The sequence below is a fragment of the Lygodium microphyllum genome, chromosome 23, assembly GCF_053477565.2.
Source record: "Lygodium microphyllum isolate KBCC chromosome 23, Lygodium_microphyllum_v1.1.10, whole genome shotgun sequence".
NCBI classification, from domain to species: Eukaryota; Viridiplantae; Streptophyta; class Polypodiopsida; order Schizaeales; family Lygodiaceae; genus Lygodium; species Lygodium microphyllum.
In genome coordinates, this window is record NC_141157.1 from 2,135,381 (window position 1) to 2,162,107 (window position 26,727).

The 26,727-nt window shown below is 42.3% G+C and overlaps 1 protein-coding gene across 4 annotated transcripts in view; it reads left to right on the forward strand.

The window, feature by feature from the left end:
- The first annotated feature begins 4,632 nt into the window (after positions 1-4,632).
- Positions 4,633-26,727, forward strand: part of LOC148015807 (BRCA1-A complex subunit BRE-like protein) — a 113,913-nt gene continuing 91,818 nt past the window's right edge. For 3 of the 4 annotated variants that reach the window (XM_087664430.1, XM_087664431.1, XM_087664432.1), the window contains exons 1-3: positions 4,636-5,717; positions 5,819-5,906; positions 24,847-25,039. In XM_087664430.1, the coding sequence (XP_087520556.1) occupies positions 5,628-5,717; positions 5,819-5,906; positions 24,847-25,039 (371 nt within the window). In that variant the 5' untranslated portion in view covers positions 4,636-5,627. Of the gene's footprint in view, positions 5,718-5,818; positions 5,907-24,846; positions 25,040-26,727 lie in introns of all 4 variants that reach the window. The other variant, XM_087664433.1, reaches the window with a different exon arrangement.

Sequence of the window (26,727 nt, forward strand, 5' to 3'; positions counted from 1 at the left end):
AGTATGGTATTAAAAGGAAACTTACATACAATTATACACCACAATGGAATGGTGTGGCAAAGAGGAAAAATAGGGTACTTATGGAAGCTGCAAGAGCCATGCTAAATGAGAAGAATTTACCAAACCACTACTAGGCTAAAGCAGTTGTAACTGTAGTATATGTCTTAAATAGAACTTCTACAACTAGTATTCATGATCTTACACCATATGAGAAACTATATGGGCACAAACAATATATTAGCCATCTTAAAATCTTGGATGTATTTCTTATGTACACGTGCTAGATGAGAAGAGGAAGAAATTAGATTGAAGGTTGTTAAGTGTGTCATTATTGGCTATACACTGGATAGAAAAGCCTACAAATGCTACAATCCAACTATCCATGAGACATTGATTAGTAGGGATGTAGTGTTTGATGAGTTGGCTTCATGGTATGGTAGTCCAGATATGGTTGTTTTTGATGGATCAGGAGATGATGCTAATATTAAAATTTGTACTATGGATAGTACCACTGTTAGTAGGCGTACATGAGACACATCCTCTACTATTAGTCCATGGACAAGTCGCTTACATAGCCATGTTTTATGTCCATTGACACAAATATGTCAGTAAGGGGGAGATTAGATAAAGACAGGGCAAATGTTTGAAGATGTTACTAGGCCTCTTACTTATGGTTATGAGTCACTTGGGAGTAACAGTCTCAACAATGAACTTGGTATGCCATTAATTACTACACCTGGAGTTAGGCAAAGTAGGTATGTAACACCTCATGAGAGGGAATCACATAGTGCACCACAGTTAAGAAGGTTAGAGAGAGTAAAAAAGCCTATTGATAGGCTAACTTATAATGGGTATTCATCCAGACACTTTGGTTACATGACAAGTGATGGGTCACAAAGAGCCTATGAAGTTCAATGAAACAGTTGGTAATGAGAATTGGTGTGCAACTAGGATGAAGAATATGCATTGGTTGAAAATGACACTTGGGATTTGGTCAGGTTGCCTAAAGGAAAAACACCCATTAGTTGTAAATGGGTTTACAAAGTGAACTACAAAGTAGATGAATCTCTAGAGAAATACAATGTACAAGTGGTTGCTAAAGGGTATGCGCATTAGTATGGTCTTGATTATGAGGAGACTTTTAGCCCAGTTGCAAAAATGGCAACTATGAGAACCACCATTGCTTTAGCAACATCCAAGGTATGGAAGCTTTGGTAGGCAGATGCCAAAAATGCATTTTTGAATGGAGATTTGATCGAGGAAGTGTATATGGAATAGCTTGAGGATTGTATCCACCTTGATTATCCAAATCATGTGTGTAGGCCAAAAAAACACTTAATGGGTTAAAATAGGCACCAAAAGCATGGAATGCTCATATAAGCTCATATTTACAACAACTTGGATTTTAGATGGAAAATGCAAATCATAGTTTGTTCACTAATCAGACAGAGATAGAGTATGTGGTCTTGGTTATTCATATAGATGACTTGATCATTACTAGAGATTATGACCATGGTATTGTTGAAATGAATCCATGTTACAGGTGGAGTTTAAAGTGAAAGTCTTGGGAGAGCTGAAGAACAAATAGTTTGGAAACCTACACTAACAAGTGTATCTACTAAAGTTGGTCCTAGTACCTCTACCCTCGGCCAATCTTTGCTAGTACAACCTACTCTTCAACCAACAAACTCTACACCTAAACTTGCTAAATATTTGGAAATGTGTTTTCCTGAATGGTCTGACAAAGACTATCAGGCAGCTTTTGATGAAATATACTAGTTAGTCTTCCAAAATATCTGCGCAGGCAATAGGAAGCTAATTAATTTTTGGATCGCATGCCACTTTGTATTGACCCTGAAGAAAAAGACAATGATGATTTGACCATATATGTGCACAATTGCTATAATCCTCATGTTATGGGAGAAATTGTGGAATTGAAACATGATGATTATATACTTGCTTGGTATATGATGGATCATCATGCTCATAACCAATTGATTTATAGTATTTCCTCCTCTGATGAGGATGGTGATACTATCGTTGATGACACCTTTGTGCCCATTAACCATCATTGTCTTGGAGACACTGCACATGAATGTTTGAATGCTCATACTTCTAAGTATGATGGTGTTCTCAATGCTCATAGTAATGGTTATTCTGAGAATAAGTCTTCCTCTCATACAAAGTTTTATAGTAAGATTGGTATTCTTGAAAAGGTAGGAAGCTTTCCTATTATAGATGGTAAAAATCTTGAGAAAATTAAGCTATTAATTTACATGATGTATGCTTATGTAGGCAATTTTTTTAAAGAAAAACCCACTACAAATAGAATAAACATTCTCAATGCTATGACTCATGGGTGTCAAAGGTATCCGTCTCAATGGTGGATATCAATTCATCCTCAAGTGAAAGTTGCCATAGCCCAACATCCAAACCTTGTACAAATATTATTTGACCTCCTATTAGGTGAGCTAGTATGCAATTAATTGGATGATGTCTTAGAAGCTAGGGAGGCCTTCTTTAAATCCAAATTATGTGATCCTAGAAAATACAAGGAGTACTTGATTTACATGAGAGACCTATTATATAAAGGTCTAGGAGCACATGATAATAGTATGAATGAGCATTTAGTTTGTTCATTTCTAGAGCCTATCCCCTTTTGCTGTAAATAGAAGATGAAGCAAGGAAAAAGAGACTTCATAGATAGTGTCGGACAAATAATGTAGTCTCTGTAGAGTAGATTGTCAAAGAGGTTTGTCAACAATGGAAGTTGACTCTGAAGAGAGTTTACACTCCTATAGTAGCTTTTCCTGTTTTCCGGATGAATTTGTCTCTGATAAAGAAGATGTAACATCTTCTGAAGCAATTGCCTTTTCAACTGTAAATGCACATCCACACTATTTTTTCCAAAAGGTAAAGACATATACATGCCTTCTACATCTAGCAGCAACAAACATAGACATAGAGGCAAAACTCATCACTCTGAAGACGAATTAGATTCAGCACAAGGTACCTCTTCTACTCAAGAAGATTATTGTGAGAAAAAGAAAGCTACATATAAGATTCGCCAAAAATTGTACAGGTAGACACTTGCCATTTAGAATTAATGGATATGATTGTAGGAGCCGTCGTCTCACCTTTATCCAATGGCCCTATCTTCTTTGAATTAAGGCCTAATTATGTCATAGCCATAGATATTTCCTACTTACCTGAACTTCTCATGCTTCATATCCGCACTATAGGTTTCATTATGAAAGCTTCTTTAGCACACTTGGCTATCCAATATCATATGGTATTTCACAACATGTCCCTAGCAATTCCAAGAGTTCTTAAAGGTACCAATTCCTCTAAGGATAGAGGACAAACAATTATCACGAAGTCATACAAGAACACACAATGGTTTCTTCCTGAGTGTGTGAATTGGTCTGAGATTGAGCTCCAAAGGTAATCTCTATTAGAAATTTCAAGGGCAAAACATTGCATCTTCCACAATGTGACTCTAAAGAAGAACGTGTTCTAGTGGTGGCGGCTACACAACAACCAAAACTCAGAGTGTCCCCCTTACAAAGAGCGAGTACATTGAAGTTTCTCACTAATGCTAAACCATGTTCACATCCTCAAATACTTCAAGATATTTGTTAGCATTGTAACAAACTAATTGAAAATACTAGCTCTTCTATTGTCAATGCAGTTCACGACTTTGAATATGAAAGTCATCACTATAAGGCAGCTCCTTAATTGAGACCCCAAGACTTTGCATCTTGGACAATAGAACTCTAAGCTGTCAATTGGACACACCTTGCATTGATTGAGAAACTAGAGTAATTAATTCTAACTTGTGAGAATCTTTTGCAGTTGTGTCAAGCACAAACAAAGCTCAAATCTTCTCAGCTTGGCACTCTAGCCTCTATTACTTCAGCATCCCAGAATTTGGTTTCTGGTATTGGTTCTACTACTACTGATTGGAAAAGTTTTTCAGCAAAAAGATTACAAAAAGGATGGAGTACTCTCTTTGCCACTCCTTCAGATGGTATGGTGATGTCCATTCTCTCATGGATAAAAGAAAAGCTAAAATTAAAGAAGAACCTTTTGAACAACATGTGCATTCTCTCTTGTATGATAGATATCCAACAAATCTATTGTCCTTCAACTACCCATACAATTTGAAGAACGAATAGTTTGGAAACTTGCACTAACAAGCATATCTACTAAAGCTGGTCCTAGTACCTCTACCCTGGACCAACCTTCACCAGCACAACCTACTCTTCAGCCAACCGACTCTACACATGAACTTGCTAAATATTTGGAAATGTGTTTACCTAAATGGTCTGACAAAGACTATCAGGTAGCTTTTGATGAAATAGACTAGTTAGTCTTTTAAAAGATCCATAGGCAGCATGAAGCTAATCAAATTCTGGATCACATGCCATTTTGTATTACCCTGAAGAAAAAGACAATGATGATTTGACTAGATACGTGCACGATCGCTGTAATTCTCGTGTTATGGGAGAAATTGTGGAATAGAAACATGATGATTATATACTTGCTTGGTATATGATGGATCATCATGCTCATAACCGATTGATTTATAGTATTTCCTCCTTTGATGAGGATGGTGTACTTTCATTGATGACACTTTTGTGCCCATTAACCCTAATCGTCTTGGAGACACTACACATGAATGCTTGAATGCTCATACTTCTGAGTATGATGGTGTTCTCAAAGCCAATAGTAATGGTTTTTCTTAGAAAGCACTGTAGTAGATCCGACATCACGGTAGGGGGAGCTTTGATGCGAGCTCTCTCTCCAACCAAAAGCACACTTAGGGCTCTCTCTCTCTCTTTGTAGGATGTCAAAAACCGGTGGCGGGGGTGGAGGCACTGTGGCAATTCGGAGGCGCTCTATTTCGATGTCTGAGTCCCCCTCTCTCTCACTCTCGACTATGACCAACAACGGAGCAGAAGGACTCGTTGGCAACGGTGAGGGAGAACAGAATCGCCGGTGGCGAAGGAGAAACGAACCGACGGCAGCGATGACAGAGAAGGGAAGCAAGAGCAAGGGCAGAGGCACGCCGTCATGTCTCATTGGCACGAGAGAGAGAGAGAGAGAAACAGGGGAGAGAAACCAAAAAGGAGGAGAGAGAGAAAAAAGGGAAAGAGAGAGAGAGGGGAAGAGAGATATGAGAGAAAAAGAGAGGAGAGGAGAGAGAGGAAGAAGAGAGAATAAAAGAGGAAAAAAGAGGGGAGAGAAAAAAAAGGAGAGAGAAGAAATGAGAGAGAGGAGAGAGAAGAGGGAGGAGAGAGGAAGACAGAGGGGAGAACAATCAAAAAGGAGAGAGAATAAGAGGCAAAAGAGAGAGAAGAAAAAAGGGGGGGGGGGGGGGGCGGAGAAACTAGTATGGAAATAAAAAAATGTCTTTAACTACCCAAACTTTGAACATTGGCATGCCTTAAATGAAGACAATTAACTAATTTTGTAATGTTTTGCAAGGCCCTTGCAAGTTGTCTCTTTCCCTATCCCTCTCCCCCCTCTTGACAGGTTATATTTGCTGTGTACTCTCTAATCCTCTCGACAGACGCTCAAAGTTTGACAGGTTATCTAGGTACCGTTAAGGAGCTCGACTAGCTATGACTTTGCTTACGCCCAAGGAGCTCTTTCCGTCTCTTGCAGCGCAGATTACTTACCTTCTCGATAGAAAGGGTCCCTTGGATTTCCGGGTGAGCAGGAAAACAATGGCCTATGTCCATTCTATCCCTAGCCTTTCTTCGTTTTGTTAAGAAGTAGAATGTAAGCTGATGTGCATGGTCTCTTCTGTCAGGTGGAGAATGTGCGAAAAGGCTTTCCCAACGCACGTTTTGCAGATCGCTTCACCCTTCTTGTGCCATGCTGCCTCGATTATGTTGAATGTGAGTAAATGGTCTTTCTCTTTTCCTTTTGCCCGATTACCTTTGCCTTTGATAGTGTAAGGTGTTGACAAAATTCTGAGGTTATGTCGAGTTAATTGCTGGTTCGGATGAGTCAGTCCTAGTCGTCAGTTTGTTGAATTTGAGTAAACGGTCTTTCTCCTTTCCTTTTGCCCGATCGCCTTTGCCTTTAATAGTGTTACGTGTTGACAAATTGCTATTTCACATGAGTCAATTTCAATCATAATTTTGTGAAATGCCATTTGCAGGAGCAGCACATGCTTACATCATCTCCTAGTCGTGATCCCTATCATCAAGTTAGAATGGGGAATATTATGGAGCATCATTAAGTGAGTTGTGGCTAGTTGTATTATGGCTCGGCCTGTCCAGTTCAACACTTTTAGTCCTCGCTCAGGGTTTTTCATATATAGACTCTAGTGCGATCGCCATGCTAGTGAACATATTAGATTTAGGACGAGACAAGTGATGAGCTCAGAGTGGCCAGAGCATGCCAAACTAGCCTTAGCCATAGGCCTCATGATCCCCCATCTCTTTTGCACGGGCTCCCAATCTTGATGCTAACTTTGGAGAAACAAATTTTGCACGAGCTTTTGGTTCAAAGAAAACTAAAGCAGTCTGATCTCTTACCTTTTCCCATGCAAGACATAGCTCAGTTGCATCCGCAATTGGTTGCTTGCCAAATAGATCAAATTCTAATCCAACACAAGGTCTAGGTTTCTTACCTCTATGCTACCCTTTGTCTTTAAAGTTTTCTTTAGATTTGTGCCGATGGCATTCCAAAGAAATATATGCCCTTCTTGCTCACATATAACTGTGATCAAAATTCAGCAAATAAAATACTCACAGACATTCCACATTGGCAAGATGGCTTCTAGTCGCCCCAAGCTTGTTAGCGATGGTCATTGCTTGGCTGTGAGTCATAGACGTGAGTTAGTGACTGACATTAGGAACGTTTTTTAGGGTTAGTCACTTTGGTTACTTTGACTTTCATTCTCCTAGGGCCCTCATTGCAACTACACACTATAACACATATAAGGGCTGATATTGCAAGTACACACTATATCACATATAGGAGCTGTTCATGTGTCGGCCTTGTTCTTCATTAGTTTGAGTTCTTTGTTGCATTCATCTTGCTATTTAGTGCTTATCATCTCTTGTTTGCATTATCCTCCCACACATTGCCATTCTAACTTGGTATCAGAGCCATAACTTACAATGGAGCTTGCCATCAGTGCTCTATTTGCAGTGCATGCAAAGTGGTGCTAGGGTGGTTGAGTTAAAAATGTGTTAGCTTAACTTAAACAGCCCAAAACATGCTTAATTAATGAAAAAAACCTTTTATTTTAAAAAGAAACGTGATCCTAGAGAGTTATTGTGTCCCACATGCAAAACCCTAATTTGGGTGCCCCAAACTTTCTATAAATAGGCATGCAGCTCATCACTCTCCCTAATCTCGTTTTTGCATATTTTAGATCTTTTAGTTTGTTGCCCACACCCGAGACGCGGAGGACATCGTAGTCCAAGCTGGCCATTGCTGTCTACAACAGTCTAGCGGCTGTTTCTGGCCTACCATATACTGTTCGGTGCTGATTTCAGCTTGTTGATTGTTGCTGCTGGTTTTTCCTACGTTTTTAGTCTTTCTCTCTCTTGCAGCTGTCGCCTAGTCTAAACAGGCTGCATTTTGTTGTTTTCTCTCTCCTCACTTGCATTTTTAGTATTTCTCTCTCTTGCATTGCCGTTTGTATCAGATCCAACCTTCCTTAGCTACGTTTGCTAGTGTTTGACATCTGGAGGCTGCCTTGTTGCATTTTGGGATTCGTTCAAAGTACAATACTCTCCAACTCATTATCCGTGGCCTAATCCTTGAGATATAGGAGTTTGTGGTACAGTAGTCACTCTCTGCATAGTGCATTTGCTGCATGAGCATTGTATATTCAGCACAATCATTCATTCATTATTATTAGTGTTCATTGTCTCCGATTTACCCTAACCCTAATTGATTCTATGTTATCGGTTTGTGCATTGTCGTACGATTGGTATTGTGATTTCGTGTTTAGAGCGTCTCGTCACATGGTATCAAAGCCAAGTTCTCTTTGAGAAACCTTGGACTTGATCGGAGAGCCCATCCGCAAAAGCAAGAACAACAAAGATTGAGATGACTTTGAATACCAACACACTGCTCTAGTCTCCACAACCAAGTATGTCAAGAAATGAGTAGAAGTGGGTCTTCCAGCTTGCCCTTGCTAGATCTGGCATGGGTGGAGGAACTTCGAACTACGTTGGAGTCCGTTGCGTATGAGATTTCAGCCCGCTGAGTATGATCATCCTTTTGCATAGGGCTCAATAGCGAATTGAAGATAAGCCCAAGTTTTCTCATTTAGATTCGATGCACAATACTATTGACCATGCAGGTACGATAAAATCTCCACTTCGGACTGGCCATCCTCAAGTGGAAACTTCCACTGATTACATACCACTTCCATGTCACTTCTTTTCTCCAGTGCTAGGTATGCACAATCTCGTTTCTGATTCTATGGTATCTGATTCTTCTATTCCTCATGGTTCGGGAGATCCTCTTGAAGAAGGGGTAATACGTAACATCTTTTGGTTTGGAAGTAATAAGGAAGATATATATTTCTATGAAAACTCCAGACAAGGTAAGAAAAAGAAGCAAGAACTTGTAAGTTTCCATTCTCTTATTTTGTTTCTCATGGTTATACCGGATAGGTACATCTCATTTTGTTGCATTTAATGGACAAAAGAAATGAATGATGTTTCCCACATCTTCACCCATCACAAATCCATTTGGGCTCTCACCCATCTCTCCCCTCTCCATTAAGTGCACCTATTTATTCAGTACAAACCACACCAAGGGGTCCTCCATTAGGCACAACCTTTAGGACTACTCCTTTCTCCTATTTGGGTGGTGTATCCGTGATGGAAGATCATCCTCCCATACACACACTTTCGAGTTTTCCCCCTCTAGGGCATTCTTGGAGTGTGAATCATTTGGTACCAGAGTTTGCCTCTATGGCTTTCCCTAGTGGACCACTTGGTCATTCTATTGTGCCCCTTCCGACTCTTAGATAGGGCTACCGTATCCCAGTGCCTCCACCTCCACCTTCACCTTCACCTTTGGCATCTTATGAAAACACTTTTGTTCTAGTGCCTCTGCAGCAATTAGTACTCGTTGGACATCAATAACCTATTTCTGCCTACCATACTTTTTATTCCCCTCCTTATCCTCCACCATCTTATTCACCACCACATCACACTTATCCACCTCCACAGACACCTCATGGTTCTAGCTCCTCATCTGACAAGAATTCATTCAATGATAAGACTCGTTTCAATGGGTCTAACTACACCCCCCACTTGTTTCATACAAGGTCATCCGCTCATGGAAGGCTTGTAATGTCTCCACTATAGTTGAGTTGATGTAAGGCTTATTACCCTGAGTTTCATTCTCAGCTTCAGCATTTCGACTTAGCGTTTGAGCATTGGGCACACTTGATTGACCGCTATGCGGCTCGGGATAGAATCCATGGCATTAATTCTTGACTACGAGCTTTAGATTTTCACCATTAATGATAAGGATGACCTTAAGGTCAAGTTGTTTGAGTATCGGTGACTCCTCGCCGAGTTCTCTATGACGGGGGCTCCTAAGTCTCCGGATGACCGGGTCATGTTGTTCGTGAACAAGCTGCCAAGGAAATACTTTTAACTTTTGTGCAGCAAGTCATCTCACAACTCACTATGCCCACATTCTAGGAGAGTATGTATAGATCTCGAAGGCAGAGCAATGGGTATAGTCAGAGAGTGACGTTTGTTGGAGATGAATACTAAGGTTACTTAATGAGAATGAACTCAGAAAATGGAGTATATAAAACTTACATAGTACCACGATAAAAAATTGAGTAAGGAGTAGAGAGTACAGAGCAAATATAAGTAGAACAAAAACTTCTTTAATTCCAAACAAACTAATACAAAGATGGCTTTGTCCATTCGTACGTTTCCATTGTGAAGCTTAGATGGTGATCGAGATAGATGATAGGCAAAGAGCTTAAGGCTAGCTGGTAAGACTCTAACTGGGTGAAAGATAGATTGATTATGGCTTTGGAAGGTCTTCCTTTTATAGCCTGGGAAGGTAGTCCGGGTGGCTTGTTTGACGGCTTGTGTAACCATATTATGAACCTTTCCTAGTCGGTTAGGAAATAAGCTTCCTTTACTGTCAGGTTGGGTTGCTACCTTCGAATCAATGCAAGGGGGTTTGTTGGCCCCCTTGAGATCCCCTAGATAGGGGCCGCTTTTGTGGCCCCGAGACTCGAAAATAGGAGTCCTTGATAACTCTCACACCGTGCAACTCAATGCAGTGTGCCTTGAGTTGCTACCAGCTTAACTACTCTATCTAACCCAAAGGTTAGATCCATAAAGGTCACCTTCTTGCCATTTGGTCACATAGATCTTAGCTAACAATACAATTTAGGACCCAACCAATGCTCGGGCTCACACATGGCTTCTCCTCATAATAGGAGGCTTACATCCTAGATAGTGGTGGCCTTACGAGGGTGGTGTTGTTGGCCTAGGTGTGGAGTAATTGTGTGTTTAATTTAATGGAAAATGAATGAGGATGAAAGAATTAATCGATGCACAACAATACTTAATTACGAATGAGAAGTAATGAATTAATGAGAGAAAGAGTACAATGCTCTTGGAGATCACATTGAATCATGGATCATGGATCAAAGGACATCAACATGTAGCCCCTGAGATGGCCTACAAACCCCCCTCAATGAAATGGGCAGACTGATCTAGGAAAAAATAGCAAAATCCTAGAAAATGAAGGAAAATATAAAGTCATGCCGCACAAGTTCATCCAAGTGGATATAACAATTTATGACAATATAGAGTATGACAAATCATGGAACAAATGGAATCAAGTTCAAGGCTTGTTAAAAAGCTTGGAACTTTGGTCGAGGAAGAGCCTTCGTGAAAAGATTTGCCAAGTTGTCTTCAGTCGGTATGTAAGACAACTCTATTTCTCTAGCTAACATTCGCTCATGAACATAATGATAATGAACTTTTGTATGCTTTGTGCGGACATGGAACACTGGGTTCCGTGCAATGGCCAAAGCACTCTGACTGTCATTGTAGGTAAGTGTCGGAGCCGCCTGGTGCACATGAAGATATGCAAGTCACTTGTGGAGCCAAACACACTTCAATGTAGCTATGAACAGCGCTTCATAATCGGAAGTAGCATTTGTAGTTTGTTTCTTGCTGAACCAAGAAACAAGAAATGTACCTGAGAAGAAGCAGTTGCCACTATGAGAGACGTGAGAATCTGAACATTCAGCCCAACCATTGTTAGAATATCCATGCAAAGATTGTGAAGAATCAGCCTTGTAGAAAAGGCCAAGATCTTGAGTGCCTTCAAGATACCAAAACAACACGCTTCACTGCTTGCCAATGAAGTATTGAAAGATTTGTCAGAGTGCAGCGATGTGGAAGCGTAGGACAAAGACTGAGAGAGAGTGAACACAGAGAGAAGAGGGAGAGAGAGAAAAGGAGACAGTGTAAACGCAGAAAATCTGCGGTGTAGTATGCTGTATAAGAGTGCAGAAATACACAAGGGGGCAGAGGAAAAATCTGCGTATGTCTCCGACTTGATGACCTTGATCTCCGTCAGCCTGAGCACAGTCTGTCTCAGCCAACAGATCTCAAGATCAGAATCTGAAAAGATGAATGCTGGAGTGTCCACAAAGCCGACTATAAATAGGTGAAAAAATAGGAATTCCTAGCACCAGGTCGGCTGCATCCTGCCTGCTGCCGTACATTGGCCGACTGTCCAAGAAATGACATTGGCTAACAACCCCTCTCAGATCTTGGACGGGTCAATAGGCTGAGGGATCTGGAATGCTGCCGAAGAAGAGCCTGGGGGAAGCGCCTTCGTGAACGAATCCGCAAGATTATCCTCCGTCTTGCAATACTCGACATCAATGGTCCCATCCAGAAGCTTCTCCCGAATGAAGTGATACTGGATCTCAATGTGCTGTGTCCGGGCATGGAATACAGGATTCCGGACCAAGGCAATGCAACTCTCATTGTCGCACCGTAGAAGAGTAGGATGAGTATGGGGGCAGCCAAGCTTCTCCAACAATCTCTGAAGCCACACAACCTCACATGTGGTGGAAGACGCAACCTGATACTCTGCCTCAGTAGAAGAAAGGGCTACCGTGGGTTGCTTCTTACTACTCCAAGAGATAACACTTGTACCCAAGGTAAAACAATAGCTTGTAGTAGACCGTCGGTGGTCCACATCGCCAGTCCAATCTGAGCCACTCCAACCTGCAAGAACCAGATCGGAAGCATCTGTACCTGCGGAATAAGAAATCCCTAAGTTAGAGGTCCCCTCAAATATCGAAGAATCCGCAAGGCAGTCTGCCACTGCACTTGTTTGGGTTCCGTCATGAACCCTGCCAAAAGACCCATAGCAAAACAAAGTTCAATATGAGTATTGAGAAGCCAAATCAAGGATCCAATGAACTGATGGTAGCGGGAAGCATCCATCACGGGAGAATCGGAGTGTGAAGTGGCCTTTCAATTCGAATCCAGAGGAGTAGTAATGGGCCGACAAGTCTCCATCTTAAAAGTCACCAAGAGCTCCTGAATGTACCTCTGCTGAGAGATGAAAATCCCCCTCTGAGATTAATAAATCTCGTGATCCAGGAAGAAATGAAGAAGCCCCAAATCCATCATCTTGAATGCCTGATGTAAAGCTGTCTTGGTCTCTCGGACCTGCTGTGCATGATCCTCTGTCAAAATCAAATCATCAACATATAATACGAACAACACACGACTAACCTCGGAAGTGTGCACATAAAGCTGTGGATCGGCCTTGGAGTGCTGATATCCCAACTTCGACTGAAGAAACGAGTCAATCTTCTCGTTCCATGCACGCGGAGCTTGCTTGAGGCCATACAAGGCCTTCTTCAACCTGTAAACTTTCCCATCCGATGATCCAAAGCCAGGAGGCTGCTCAACATAGATCTCCTCCTGCAAATCACCATTCAGAAAGTCCTACTTCACATCCAACTAATAAACAGGCCATCTCCATTGGCCAGCCAAGGCAAGAATAGCGTGAATAGTCCCCATACGAGCAGTGGGGGCAAAAGTATCATGGAAATCAATGCTTGGGCACTGAGCAAAACCTTTAGTAACAAGGCGAGCCTTGTGCTTGTCCAAAGAACCATCGCTAAGGTACTTGGCCTTGGAGACCCACTTGACACCAATCACCTTCTTGTGAGAGGGACGAGGCATAAGGAACCAAGTGACATTCCTCTCAATAGCCTCCAACTCGGCTTCCATGGCCTTCCGCCAATGATCAGACTGCAAAGCCTCCTTCACAGAAGTGGGCTCTCGATCCTGCATAACACGGGTTAGCAAACAATAGTTGGAGTAGACAAGCTTCGAAGAATGTGCCTGGTTTCTCCATGACCTCCGCGGTCCATCTTGGGGGTCCCACTCCTCAGGGACCCCCTCGATCTTTGAATCTCGGAGTGTGTCACGGGCCCAACGAGGAGGAGGATGAACCTTTCCTCGTCACTCTCCATTTGCTGAAGACTCGGGAACATCCACTAGTAGAAGCTCCTCGAGGGTTGCCGGTGGAAGAGAAGACTCTGATTCAGAAGAAGAATCTCCATCAAGAGGCTCTGGCTCCAAAGGAACTGTCTCGGAGCCCAGCTCTCCCCTGGATCTCCAAGGATGGGGTGCTCCTCACCCCCTTCTGTGGCCGGAACTTCCACGAACCGCACATCTCGGCTTCTGTAGACATCTCGCTTAAGGGGATCAAACAAACGATAACCTTGGGACTGGGAGCTATAGCCAATAAAACTTGTCGTCGGGAAGCCGCCTCAAACTTATCACTCTGCGTCTTCGGAATGTGCACATAAGCGTCACACCCAAAGATCCTGAAATAACAAACATTAGGCTTAGTCCCGAAGTAAGCCTCAAAAGGTGTCATCTTGTCAACGGCCGAAGCGGAAGATCGATTGAGGCTGTGAACTGCCGTAGCCACTGCCTCGGCCCACAGAAACTAAGGTGTCTGTCGGTGCTCCATCATGGTGCGTGCCATCTCGATCACACTTTGGTTCTTCGGCTCCAAAATGCCATTCTCTTGGGGAGTGTTGGTGTTAGCAAACTCCTGGTGAATGCCCCTATCTGCACAAAAACGAGCAAACTCATTAAACATAAATTCACCTCCCTTGTCTGAACGCAAGGTCTTCAGTCGCTGGCTAGTACGGTTTTCCTCAAAAGAGAAGCCAATCCTTGAAATGAGAGAAAGCCTCTGACTTCAAAGTAAAGAAATAGGCCCAAGTCATCCTGCTGTAGTCATCTACGATCAACATGAAGTACAAGCTCCCCTTCAGGGACTCGGTCCTCATCGGGCCACAAAGATCTGTAGATACAAGCTCCATGGGTGAAGTAGATTGCCTAGAAGCTTTGTTGGGAATCGCATCCCGATGCAGTTTTCCACGAATGCAGGAGACACATGGCTGATGGCTCACCACTATGTCTGGCAAGCCTGGGACAAACGACCCTCGCGATGTCTTCCGAAGGTACTCGTAGTTCAGGTGGCCAAACCGAGCATGCCATAGCTCGAACTGTGTCTGAGAAGTAAGAAGAAGAGAAGTAAGAGCTGAAGAAGATTTCAATTTGTAGACGCCATTCTCCTCATACCTTGCAGAGAGAACCTTCCTTGATCCACGATCAAGGACTTAAACAGTATCACTGTCAAACTCCACCAAGAGGCCAAGAGCACAAATCTTATGAACCGAAAGTAAATGATACCCCAATCCTGGCATATGCAACACCTCAGAGGTGTGGGTACCACCACGTCCATCTGGAATAAGCTGCATCTAACCCCGTGCAGCAATAGACACAAAAGAGTTGTCTCCAATGAGAATCTGCCCACATGAAGGTCGCAAATGGGCAACACCAACGGAAGGAGTCATGTGCCATGAGGCACCACTGTCCACAATCCACTCTCGAGTCCGGGGAGCTGTCATCGCAGCATCAGAAATCTTTGGTGTAAAGTCCTCAATGACTGCTAAGTGTAGAAAAGCAGGTAATGAGGGTGCAGCCACCGCTCCAGAGTCCTTCGTGTCCTTCTTGGTATCCTTCTTGTCTTTGTCGGGGCAATCCTTCTTCCAGTGACCGGTCTTTCCACAAATATGGCAAGTCGATTTCTTCTCCTTGTCCTTCTTGGATTTGTTGTCCTCCTTCTTCTTCTTTTGGTCCTTCCCCTTCTTCTAAGAGGCTTGACCAACCAATGCCTCTGATTTGGAAGCATTCTATCCCTTCAATTGTTCCTCCTGATCCAAGACCATAGGAACCAACTCTTCCCACCGAAGAGTCGACTCCCGCCCTGATGCAATAAGAGCGGAATAAAAAGTACCGAATCGTGGCGGCAATTGGGATAGTTAAGTGATCGCTATGTCTTCGGAGGAAATAGGCTTCCTCGCATTTTGAACCTGCATCTGAAGCTGCCGAAGCTTGTTGATGTGTTTCCGAAGCGAAGAAGACTTATTCACGGACAAAGTCCGCATCTGCACCTCCAAAGAAACCCTCTTCATCAGGGTCACCCGGTTGTACATGTGGTCGAGCTCCAGCCATATCTCACAAGCCACCGTCAAGTGCTCGATGTGAGCTATCACGGGGCTGTGGTGCAAGACAGAAACAGAAAAGATTGAATCCTGGCATTCAGTTTGTCCCAATGAGACTGGGCCTTGGTCAACTCCGCACGAGCATTGGAAGAGAGTTTGGCCTCATTCCTCATCGAGGGCCTGTTAATCTCCTCCATCACCAGTTCCGCCAAATCATAACTCTAAAATGGCCAACATCATCACCTGCCAGATGCGGTAATTGTCACCATCAAGCTTTTGATATGATGGAAGAGTTGGTAGGACAGGTACCTTCTTGTCCATGATCGCTTGGAACTCCAAATTAGTCTCTGTAGACATATTAACCTGCAATACCTGCACGAATGCAAAAGCAGCCCCCTCTGACTGTGAAAACGCAGCCTTCTAGGACTGATTCCTCCGCTGCCCAAACCTTCTTCATCCGCCGGAGGCGGTGAAAAGGTAAAATCTACAATGGAAGGCCTCAAATGCAGCCTTCCTCCCCTTCGAACAGCAATAACCTGTAGCAAATTCACTGATTAGACGACTTTCCCGCACGCCCACGCTTGCTTCAGCCTTGATCCAATGCGCAGCCCTCCTGCTTGCCCTCGAATCTTGGAAACGTAGCCTTGTGTCGCGCTGAAATCTCCTCTTTAGATAGGTTCAGCCCTCAGTCAGTCCATCTTCACCGCTCTGATACCATGTCAGAGTGCAGCGATGCAAAAGCGTAGGACAAAGATTGAGAGAGAGTGAACACAAAGAGAAGAGAGAGAGGGAAAAGGAGACACTGTAAACGCAGAAAATCTGCGGTGTAGTATGCTGTATAAGAGTGCAGAAATACACAAGGGGGCAGAGGAAAAATCTGCGTATGTCTTCGACTTGATGACCTCGATCTCCGTCAGTCCGAGCACAGTCTGTCTCAGCCAACAGATCTCAAGATCAGAATCTGAAAAGATGAATGCTGGAGTGTCCACAAAGCCGACTATAAATAGGCGAAAAAATAGGAATTCCGAGCACCAGGTTGGCTGCATTAAACTGACTGCAAAGCCCTGCTGACGTGGCATCCTACTTGTTGCCATACGCTGCTGATGTGGCATCCTGCTTGCTGCCGTACGCTGGCCGACTGTCCAGGAAATGACACTAGCTAACAAGGTTGTGCATATATCTACTCAACTGGGACACAACAAACTGAAGATCGGACCTCGTGTGTGATGGATAAATCAAGCATCCAACAACCTGCTGATATAAAGTAGTATCAAAGGATGCATTACCATCATCAGAAGTAAATCTAAAACCCGGCTCTAAGGGAGTAGACATGGGCTTACAATCCTCAAACTGAAAACGCTGAAGAAGTTGTCCAATATACTTGGTTTGTGTGAAGTGGACCAAGATCTCTTATGGCAAATGTTTGCTGTAAATCATTCTTAAATGCTGCAATTTGACTAGCATTGGTCCTAGCGACAAGCATGTCATCAACATAAAACACAAGAATAATAAAATGAGATCCTTGATGTTGAATGTAAAGAGTAGCCTCGGTAGGGCTATTTTGAAATCTAAGATGCAATAGATGAGAATGTATGCGGGTGTACCAAGCTCATGGAGCTTGCTTTAAACCATACAAAGCCTTCTTGAGACGATAGACTTTGTGCTCAGAGCCTTGAAGTGCAAATCCTGGAGGTTGAGAAATATATACCTCTTCAATGAGAGATCCATGGAGAAATGCCGTCTTGATGTCCAGCTGATGCACCTCCCAATGAAAGTGGGCAGCAAGGGCAATAATACTCCTAATGGTAGCAATGCGAGAGGTAGGGGCAAAAGTCTCCTCAAAGTCGATTCCAAGGCGGGATTTGTACCTATCAATAGAACCATTTGACTTTCTTTTAATTTTGTAAAACCATTTGGTACCAATGGCACGCTTGCCATGAGGCAAGTCACATAGCCCCAAAGTGTCATTCTGATGGATGGAATCAATCTCTGCCTTCATTGTTTCCATCCAACGATCATCTAAGAAAGCATCTTTATAACATAGAGGTTCTTCATTGCATGCTGTAGCTACCAATGCACATGCAAGAAGATTACCTTGATCCTTGCGAGTAGAAGCTTGTGTGCGGGTAGCCAAAGGAAGAGGTGGTTTACTGTCCTGAAGAGTGTCTAACAGCCAGCGAGGGACTCTTTTATGCTGCTAAATTTCAGCCCTTGTATGCTCCAATTGATCCAAAATAGGAGATTGCTCTTCAAAGAAGGGTCTCATGATGTTGTTGTGCTTGTAGATTAGGCTGAATAGAGTGCTGTAATGTATTGTAGATGGTGGAAATGAAGGCTGAGAAGAAGGATCAACCATGGAGCCATTATGGAAAAGCGGTAGTAAGTTGTCAAAGATGTTTGAAGTATCAATAGGAGCCAGTTTTTGATAGTGTAGTAGGGGGTGAGAAGCATTTTCAGCAAAGATAACATCTTTGTTGATAGTAACCTTGCTTTTAGAGGGTTGATAAAGTCGGTACCTTTTACTTTCAAGACTATATCCAACAACCTTGCTTGTAGAGGGTTGATAAAGATGGTCCTTTTTACTTTCAAGACTATATCCAATAAAGATGCAGGGAACAGCCTTATCATTCAGCTTATGTCCTTTCTAAGAAGGCACATGAGCATACGCCAATGATCCGAAAGTCCTCATATGAAAGAGAGAAGGCTTGGAGCCAGTCCATCTCTCATAAGGAGTGATAGTACGTAAAGCTCTTGTGGGATACTTGTTCAAAACATAAGCGGCACATAGAATAGCATCGAACCAAATGGAATTCAGTAAATTCTTACTCTTGAGCATGCATCTTGCCATCTCCATGAGTGACCTATTCTTCGGATTTGCTACTCCATTTTGTTGTGGGGAGTAAGGAATAGTGCATTGATGATGGATTCCTCGAGATGCAAGATACTTTGAAAACTGTTTGGAAAGATATTCACTCCCCCTATCGGTGCGAAGGATCTGAATGTGAAAGCCGCTTTGGTTTTCCACCATAGCAATAAATGTCTTGAAGCAAGAGAAGACTTTAGACTTAGATTTTAGCACATATACCTAAGTAAATCGGGATCTATCATCTATGAAGGTGACAAAATATAAAAATCCACCAATGGATTTGGTCCACATAAGACCACAAACATGACTGTGAAGGAGATGCAAAATAGATGGCGAATGAATATGAGAATCCTTAGGAAAGGAGAATTGATGTATCTTACCAAGTAAACAACCTTCACAAATGTGATTTGATGGCAAGTGAATTTTTGGAAGATCTTTGACCAAATCCTCTAACTAGAGCTTCATCAATGCTCGATAGTTTATGTGACCAAGCCTTTGATGCCATAAATGTGTATCATTAAAAGATTCTTTTGTTAATAAGGCACTGTCAATAGGATCTTTAGAAAGTTGTTCATCATAAGTATCAAGTCGATAGAGACTTTTAGTGAGGGTGCCTGTCAAGACGAAGGAAGAAGAAATCTGATCATCATATACCACACATCGGGGTCATAAAAAATGACGCGAAACCCGGAAGTAGCAATAGCTGAAATGGAGATAAGATTCTTCTTGATGCCGGGCATATAAAGAACATCATGAAATGTCAAAGGAGTGCCCAAGATGGAGACAACTTACACATGTCCAATGCCTTTAACTACATAAGCGGCATTGTTAGCACACACAACTATACCCCCCTTAGGTACATCAGAGAGGGATGAAAAGAATGTTTGGTAAGAGGTGATGTGCTTAGATGCACCACTGTTGAAATAACAAGTAGAAGCTGCATTAGTAGTATAAAAACAAGCATCATGAATAGAAGGATTATATTGACATTGAATGAAAAAGGCATAATCCTTAAAACTCAGAATAGTTCGCGGTTTCATGTGTAAGAGCCAGACTGGACTCCTTCTTCTTCTTCTTCTTCTTCTTCTTCTTCTCTGATGCAGTGTGCTTACGACATTCAGTGAGCCTTGTTGATTGGACCCTTGGAGGGATTGGAAGAGTATGGACCAGCATGGAAGGGTGTCTTCGATGTAGAAGGGGTGGAAGAAGAAGGATGACCAGCATGAAAGTTTGCTGTTTTTTGACCAGCAACCTTGTTTTTTAGCTTGGGTTTGGTTTTTCCATGATGATGGGTGGAACAGGCTTGTTCGGTTGCCATGGTAGCATTGCGGTTGAGACAGCTTTGCTCCTCCTGTAACAAAAGAGACACAAGCTGGTCAAAGCTGTAGGTAACTTGGTTGCCCATAGTTACCAACTGCAAGGTGGTAGCAAAACCTTGATATGACTCTGGTAGACTATTAAGAGTGATGGAAACAAGCTTGTTATCAAAAACTTCTTCATCAATATTTAATAATTGCTCAATAAGATGTTTGATGTTGGTGAGATAGGCATCCATATTACCTCCTTCCATGTGAACATCTTCCAGTTGCTTATGTAGGTAAGCAATGCACGCTTCATTGCACACTTGATATAATGATGCAAGCTTTTTCCATGCTTCTTTGGATGTCTTGCATAATCTGACGTGTGGAATAATGGCTCTCTTCACGGATAAAGCAATTAGGGCATGCACTTGGGTGTCATGGCCATCCCACCGAATTTGATCTTGAGTGGGAGGCATTGTCGAGGAAGAAGACGATTCAGCATCATGAGAGCCAACTCGTGTTATGGAATCGGGAGGTGGTGCCGGTGTTGAAGAAACCAGCCTTTGCTCGGTGCCGTTAGCAATATGCCATAGATTTTTTGCGACAAGAACATGTGGCATCATGTAAGCCCGCATTGGGTAATTGGTGTTGTTGAGCTTGCCATCGGCGCCAAGCATGCCCAACAAATCATTGTTATTGCTGGATACGAGTGATGATCAGGAATAAAATAATATTTTCCAAGTGAAGAGAGAAAATAGATGCCTGAATAATAATAAATCTCTAATAGAAGATATGCTGTCTACCTCAATGAAGTTGAATAATATAAAATAATAATTTCTTTTGCTGTTTTCTCTGCTGAGGAGAGAGAAAAATATGCTGAAAATGATTAATTTCAGAAATAAATATTACCCGATTAAGACAGTGATAAGCAATATGCTGAAATCAGAGATTAATGGCTGAAAATGCTCAAATAATGTGGACAGTAGTAGAATATCTGAAAATTCACTCAATAATACACCAAGATGATCAAATTTGTCTTCAATGTCGGGAAAGAACAGGGTCAGCAGCTGAATAATATGATTTTGGATCACGTCAAGGGCCAAGAAGATGAATTGAGGCAAAAGCCCCAAATTTTGGGCGCCTCGGTGGTGGAAATGGGCAAAAGCCCCAAAATTTACCCGAAAAATGAAGAGAAATTGAAGAAATTGGGTAAATTTTTAACCAAATGTTGTTGAATTCCACGCTAGAAGTTGGGATGAGCCTCAATATTGATGAATTTTGATGAATTTGAGAAAAGCCCCAAATTTTCCAAAGAATTTGGGCTGAAATTAGGCTCGAATGTTGAAAAGCCCCAAATTTTATCGGGAAATTGAAGAGAAAATTGATAACTTTTGTAAATTTTTTACTCGAAAGATGCTGAATGTCATGCCCGGTGATGATGAATTATGCCTCAATGTTGATGAAGAATGCCAAATTCTTGAAAAGCCCCGAATTTGGCGGCAAAATTGGAGTGAAATTCAGTCAATTTTTTGAAAAGCCCCAAAATCGATGATGATTGATGCCAAATGTATTTCAATTTGTTGAAGAATCTGATGAAATTGATGGAGAATGCCTGAAATTTGTTGAAAGTTGGGCCAAATTGGGTGAGTTTGGTAGAAACCCCCAATTTTGGCCAAATTTGTGCTTGGAAGGGGAATTGGATGTGAATTGGGGCTTGCTGGAAATTAAGAGAGATAACATAATAATGTACTGCTCCTTTTTTAAATTTAAAAAATGGGTTGTTGGCCAAAGGGCAGGAGGATGTGGCTCTCGTGATGTGGTAGTGGACAAGCAGAGTACCTTTAATGTGACTGTCGGTTGGTGGAAAGGTGGCAACTTGTCGATTGGTACACGACGATGATGCGTTGTTAGGTAGAATGTTGTCAGACTTGTGTTGATGATGAAAAGGCGGCGATAGGCAGCAACATGCAGCGACTGTTCCGTGCAACAAGGACCAAGGCGATAGGGCTGGCAAGGTGATGGTCGATTGGACAGTCAATAGGGGAAAAAGCAATGACACAGGAACAGGCACTTGCCGAAGAGATGAATAGGCGACCAATCTGACGTGGTGAATTGCAGGATTTGTTGTGATGCGATGGTGCCAACCTCCCAGGCGGTAGCTGGCATCAATAGGGGTCGTCGACAGTATGCAGGCAACAATTCAGAATAGGCTTGTGAGAGCTTGACTCTTGCGTGACATGTGACAGCCAATGGGCGAAGATGGCAGCATAGAGTGTGCAATTGCCAATGAAACTTGAGCTGCCGCAGGGACCAATGGCTCGTGGGGCAGCCAACTGAGTGGGGGCTAAATGGCAATGGCTAGTGGAAAATGATCATGAGCAATGGCGAGTGTAGTGAACAAAGCGCTGCTCTGATACCACTGTTGGCCTAGGCGTGGAGTAATTGTGTGATTAATTTAATGGAAAATGAATGAGAATGAAAGAATTAATTGATGCACAACAATATTCAATCCCGAATGAGATGTAATGAATTAGTGAGAGAGAAAGAGTACAACTCTCTTGGCGATCACACTGAATAATGCCACACGTGCAAAATGAGGCACGAAGTGTCTTTAAATAATAAAATATGAAACTCTAATGGCTTAACTGTCATAGGAAACCCTAAAATAAACCTAACCCTAATGTCACTTAGTGCTAGGACACTAGGGGCAACAATTGCATTTAATGATAGTTTAAATGCTTAGGGGGCCTAGATCATGGATCAAAGGGCATCAACGCGTAGCCCATGAGATGGCCTACATGTGCATTGAGCATATTTAATAGAATCCATATATCAAGGCTCAAGAGTGTGTACAAAGGTATAGGCTGTTAGCAACAAGCAGATTGTTGTAGTCTCCCTCTCTCTAGTAGGAAGTTGTGCGCTTGTATCGCTGAATGATAAATAATGGAGGATGAGCAGCCAATATATAGGCTGAAGAAATACATCAAAATGAGCAGGTTGGCCAGCATTAAACGTGGCTTGAAACGCAGTTGGCTAGCATTAAATGCTCTTGTTCTAGGTAGATATGCCCTTTGGCTATGAGTTCTACAACCCAAGATATATACAATGCTAAGAGCGTGTGCACATGGGAGGTAGGGAATAAGAGTGAAGCACCGACTAAGAATGACCAATGAGAGATGGATCATGTGTTCTAGGAGTGCCAAGTGTAGAGCCTTTGTATCATAGAACCAGGGAATGGGCGTTCCAGCTTGTAGGAATAGCCTAATGCGTTCCGAACCGTTTAAGGAGATGAAATGGCCAGGGAATGTTCCTTGCCGTTCCCTGCCATTCCCTACCGTTCTCCCTGCTATTCCTTGTTTGGAATGGCTGTTTCATGCTTGTTGACAAAAAGTTGGTGTTTTCTCTATTTTTTCTTCTTGCTTGTGTTACACTTCGGTCACTTGCTCATCCATCTCCATTGCCTAATGTGCACTTGGTAATCTCTCTCTCTTTTCTCTCTCTCTCTCTCTCTCTCTCTCTCTCTCTCTCTCTCTCTCTGACTGAAGATTGAAAGACAGGCCACAAGCCAATCATGAGTCCATGCAGAGTTCACATTTGATGCATTATCAACTCTTGCAAATCACATTCGAGTTTTACCCCTATTCTCAATTCCAAGGTAATCACCCATTTATATTGTTAATTTCCAATGGAAATTGAGGTAATTGTGGCATTTGTGGCAATTTAGGGAAATTTGGAGTTATGGGGGTAATCGAGTCAATTTTGGGGCATTTGGGTCAATTTGGAGCATTGAGGGATATTCAGGCAATTAGAGGGACATTCAGGGTGTTTGGGAATTTGAGACATTTTTGGGGCGTTGAGAGCAATTTGGAGCAATTGGGACAATTTTGAGACAATTAAGGCAATGTGGACAATTTGTAGCATTGGGGGGCTATTGGGCAATTTGGGTCATGCCGGGCATATTTGGGACAGTTAAGACATGTGCCGTTCCCCCCATTCCCTTTCCTTGACCTTGGGTGTTCCCCCTTTTCTAGGGAGTCCCATTCCCGTTCCCGTTTCCCATTCCAGGTAACTATGCTTTATATACACTACAAATGCAAGAGACTTCGAAGAGTCAAACAATACAAGAGCTGACAGACTCCCACATTTTATCTTAACACTAGAATGACAATTGGGACAGGCTCACTACGAAGAATACATATTAGTTTTGGTGTACTTGTTCCATGTGACTGCCCCAAACTTGATTAGTTGGATTGTGAGAATGACGGAATTTGAGAGAGCTTATGAGAATGATAGAATTGTTGGGCAATGGATGAATTTTGGTAGATTTATTTGAAATTTGGAGAATGTAGTAACTTTTCTATATTTCATGTAGATCAAATTTGCCCCTTTGATTTGAGGAAGGAGCCTGCCACATTTGAATTGCCTGTTTGGAGAATGCATGGGGTTTTGGGTTTCAAAACACATGTAAGTTGTCATGCCAAACTTATTTCACCTCCCAGTTTTACTAGTCCTGTTTTAAACTGTTTCAAAGATTTGTTCAGCTCCATGTGTCTCAATCATGATCCAAACAAATGTGATCCAATAGATAATCCTTAGAGCCATCTTCAAGCCCCATCTTGAGTGACCACATGATTTTCTTTGATCATAGGGCATTGATGGCATTGTAAAGACATGGAGAACCAAAAATTGTGTAGCAGTGCTTTGTGCAAATTACCTGTCCCTTTTGCAGCATTATCTTTGATACATCAAGTGGATCCTATTATTGCCATATAATAAAGCATTGCATCATGTATAACTTACTTGAGAGAATCATGTTCGTTTGTACCTAGGGCAATATATCGTCCAATCTCATGCTCAAAGCTTCCTAAAGGACGTGTTACAAACTTACAGGTTCAACATAGTTATAACTTGCTAACTTAAAATCTTGGCAAAACACATTTTACTTACACATTTTATTCCAATCTTAAAACCTTGTCAACAGTACAACGTTTTATTATAACTTCCACTTGTGCTAAATAATGTTCTTATTGAGTAGGATTGATGACTGTGGGCTTTATAGCCAAATGTGTTAAGTCCCGTTTTGCAATCTGCAGGGGATATTATCTTCAATTCAGATTACCCATGGCTGGCTCCAGACATCATTTTCTCCAAAGATGATGAGAAATTCTCACTGGCATTGCTTGTGGATGAAAGCCAAGGGAATTTAAAAAGTCCTTGGAATATTCTCAAATCTTGGAGTACAAACAGTGATCCTTCTAAATTTCTCAGATTGGTCGCAGATTTAAGGTTGGTGATATGTCGGAGTTGAAGCTTTGGGATTCTTATTGCCATGGTTTCTTTCTTTATCTTCTTGATCTGGAAAGTCTTTTAAGGATGAAAACAATGATCTTATGTCTTTGGTTCACATATGAGGGCTTTATCCTTTAGCTAACTATGAAGATCAGGATGGTTATGGCTGATGTGCTTGAGGCAGACACAAGAATACACTTTTTTAGCAGTTCACTTTCATTGAAGGTTTATGAGTGAAAAGTTTTGAAAGAACGCTAGAAAATCCTTTGTTGATTCACTTTCTGCAAGCTAAATGTTTGATCTGTTAATTAAGCTCCTTGTTGAAAGCTGTGCGTTTCCTAAAAGTAAAAGTTACTTGAACTGCTTCAAATCTGGATAAATCAAGTCTTGGGGGTGGGTCTGATAAACAGACTGAAGCTGATGACTTGCCATGCTGACCCAAAGTGCATGATCTTATGCCCAATTTTTCTTTAGCATTTTTGTGGGATGAAGCACATTGACCCTTATGATAGAATATCTTAACATTTTGCAAATATCGATGATCTTTTGAAAGGCACAATTAGGATCCTGGCTGAAGGTTTCTCAAAATCTTGAGAAGTGGGAAATGATTTTTCCCACTCTTTCATGGGAGGGCCTAAGAGCTGTTGAGCTCTCCTAAGATATTCATGGGTGCTTGTTATAAGCCAAAATGACAATAATGTAAAACAGAGTCAATAGAGTCCAAAAGTAGATTGGAGTCTAAAAGTAGAAAATTGCTAAAAATACCAGTTTTAAAAAATGGTGAACTGCTAAAAATACTGATCGGCATCATGAAGTTGAGGACATCAAGAAGAAAGCTAGTTGGGTGCTAAAAAAATAGTAAAATAATTTCAGACTTCCACATCACTTAAAAACAATACACTGATAGGTAGTTTATGAATCCTGCAGCATGTAGAGAGTTGTTATTGTTAACTCCAAGCACAGAGCTCATTTCTGTGCAAATTATATTTAATTTGTTAGTAAAACCTCATATCTCACATGTGACCTGTATAAATATTTTAATCGTGGCATGTTTGGTCAATTCATTAGTCCACTTGTGTAATCTAAAATCTTGCAGGCAAGCTATGAAGGTTTATGGGCATTGTACATAGGCCAATGGATTGGCCCAGAGAGTGGAAAAGGGTTAAACATACCCTCCCACCTAACACTATGTACTTAAAGTTCAAAATGAATAGAATCTCTCATTCTTAGCCTCTATATATATGTGCGGAGGAGAGAGAGAGAGAGAGAGAGAGAGAGAGAGAGAGAGAGAGAGAGAGAGAGAGAGAGAGAGAGAGAGAGAGAGAGAGAGAGAGAGAGAGAGAGAGAGAGAGAGAGAGAGAGAGAGAGAGAGAGAGAGAGAGAGAGAGAGAGAGAGAGAGAGAGAGAGAGTCCCGTTGCCATCGCTTGTTGCCCCGTCGCCTGCGCCACGTCCTCGTTGTCTGTAGTCCCGTCGTCGTTGCCTGCATGCCCGTCGCCTGCATCTGGAGGCTCCTCGACTGCGTGCCCCGCCCTGTTGTCACCCACCTGACCTGCGACTTCGGCTCCTGATCGTCGCCCGTCCGCCCTGTGTGTCAGGGCTCTTGCCGTCGCCGTCGGACCTATGCCCTGTGGACCGTCGCCTGATCCCTACCTTGCAGCGCTTCTGTCGCTACCTGTTCGGCCCT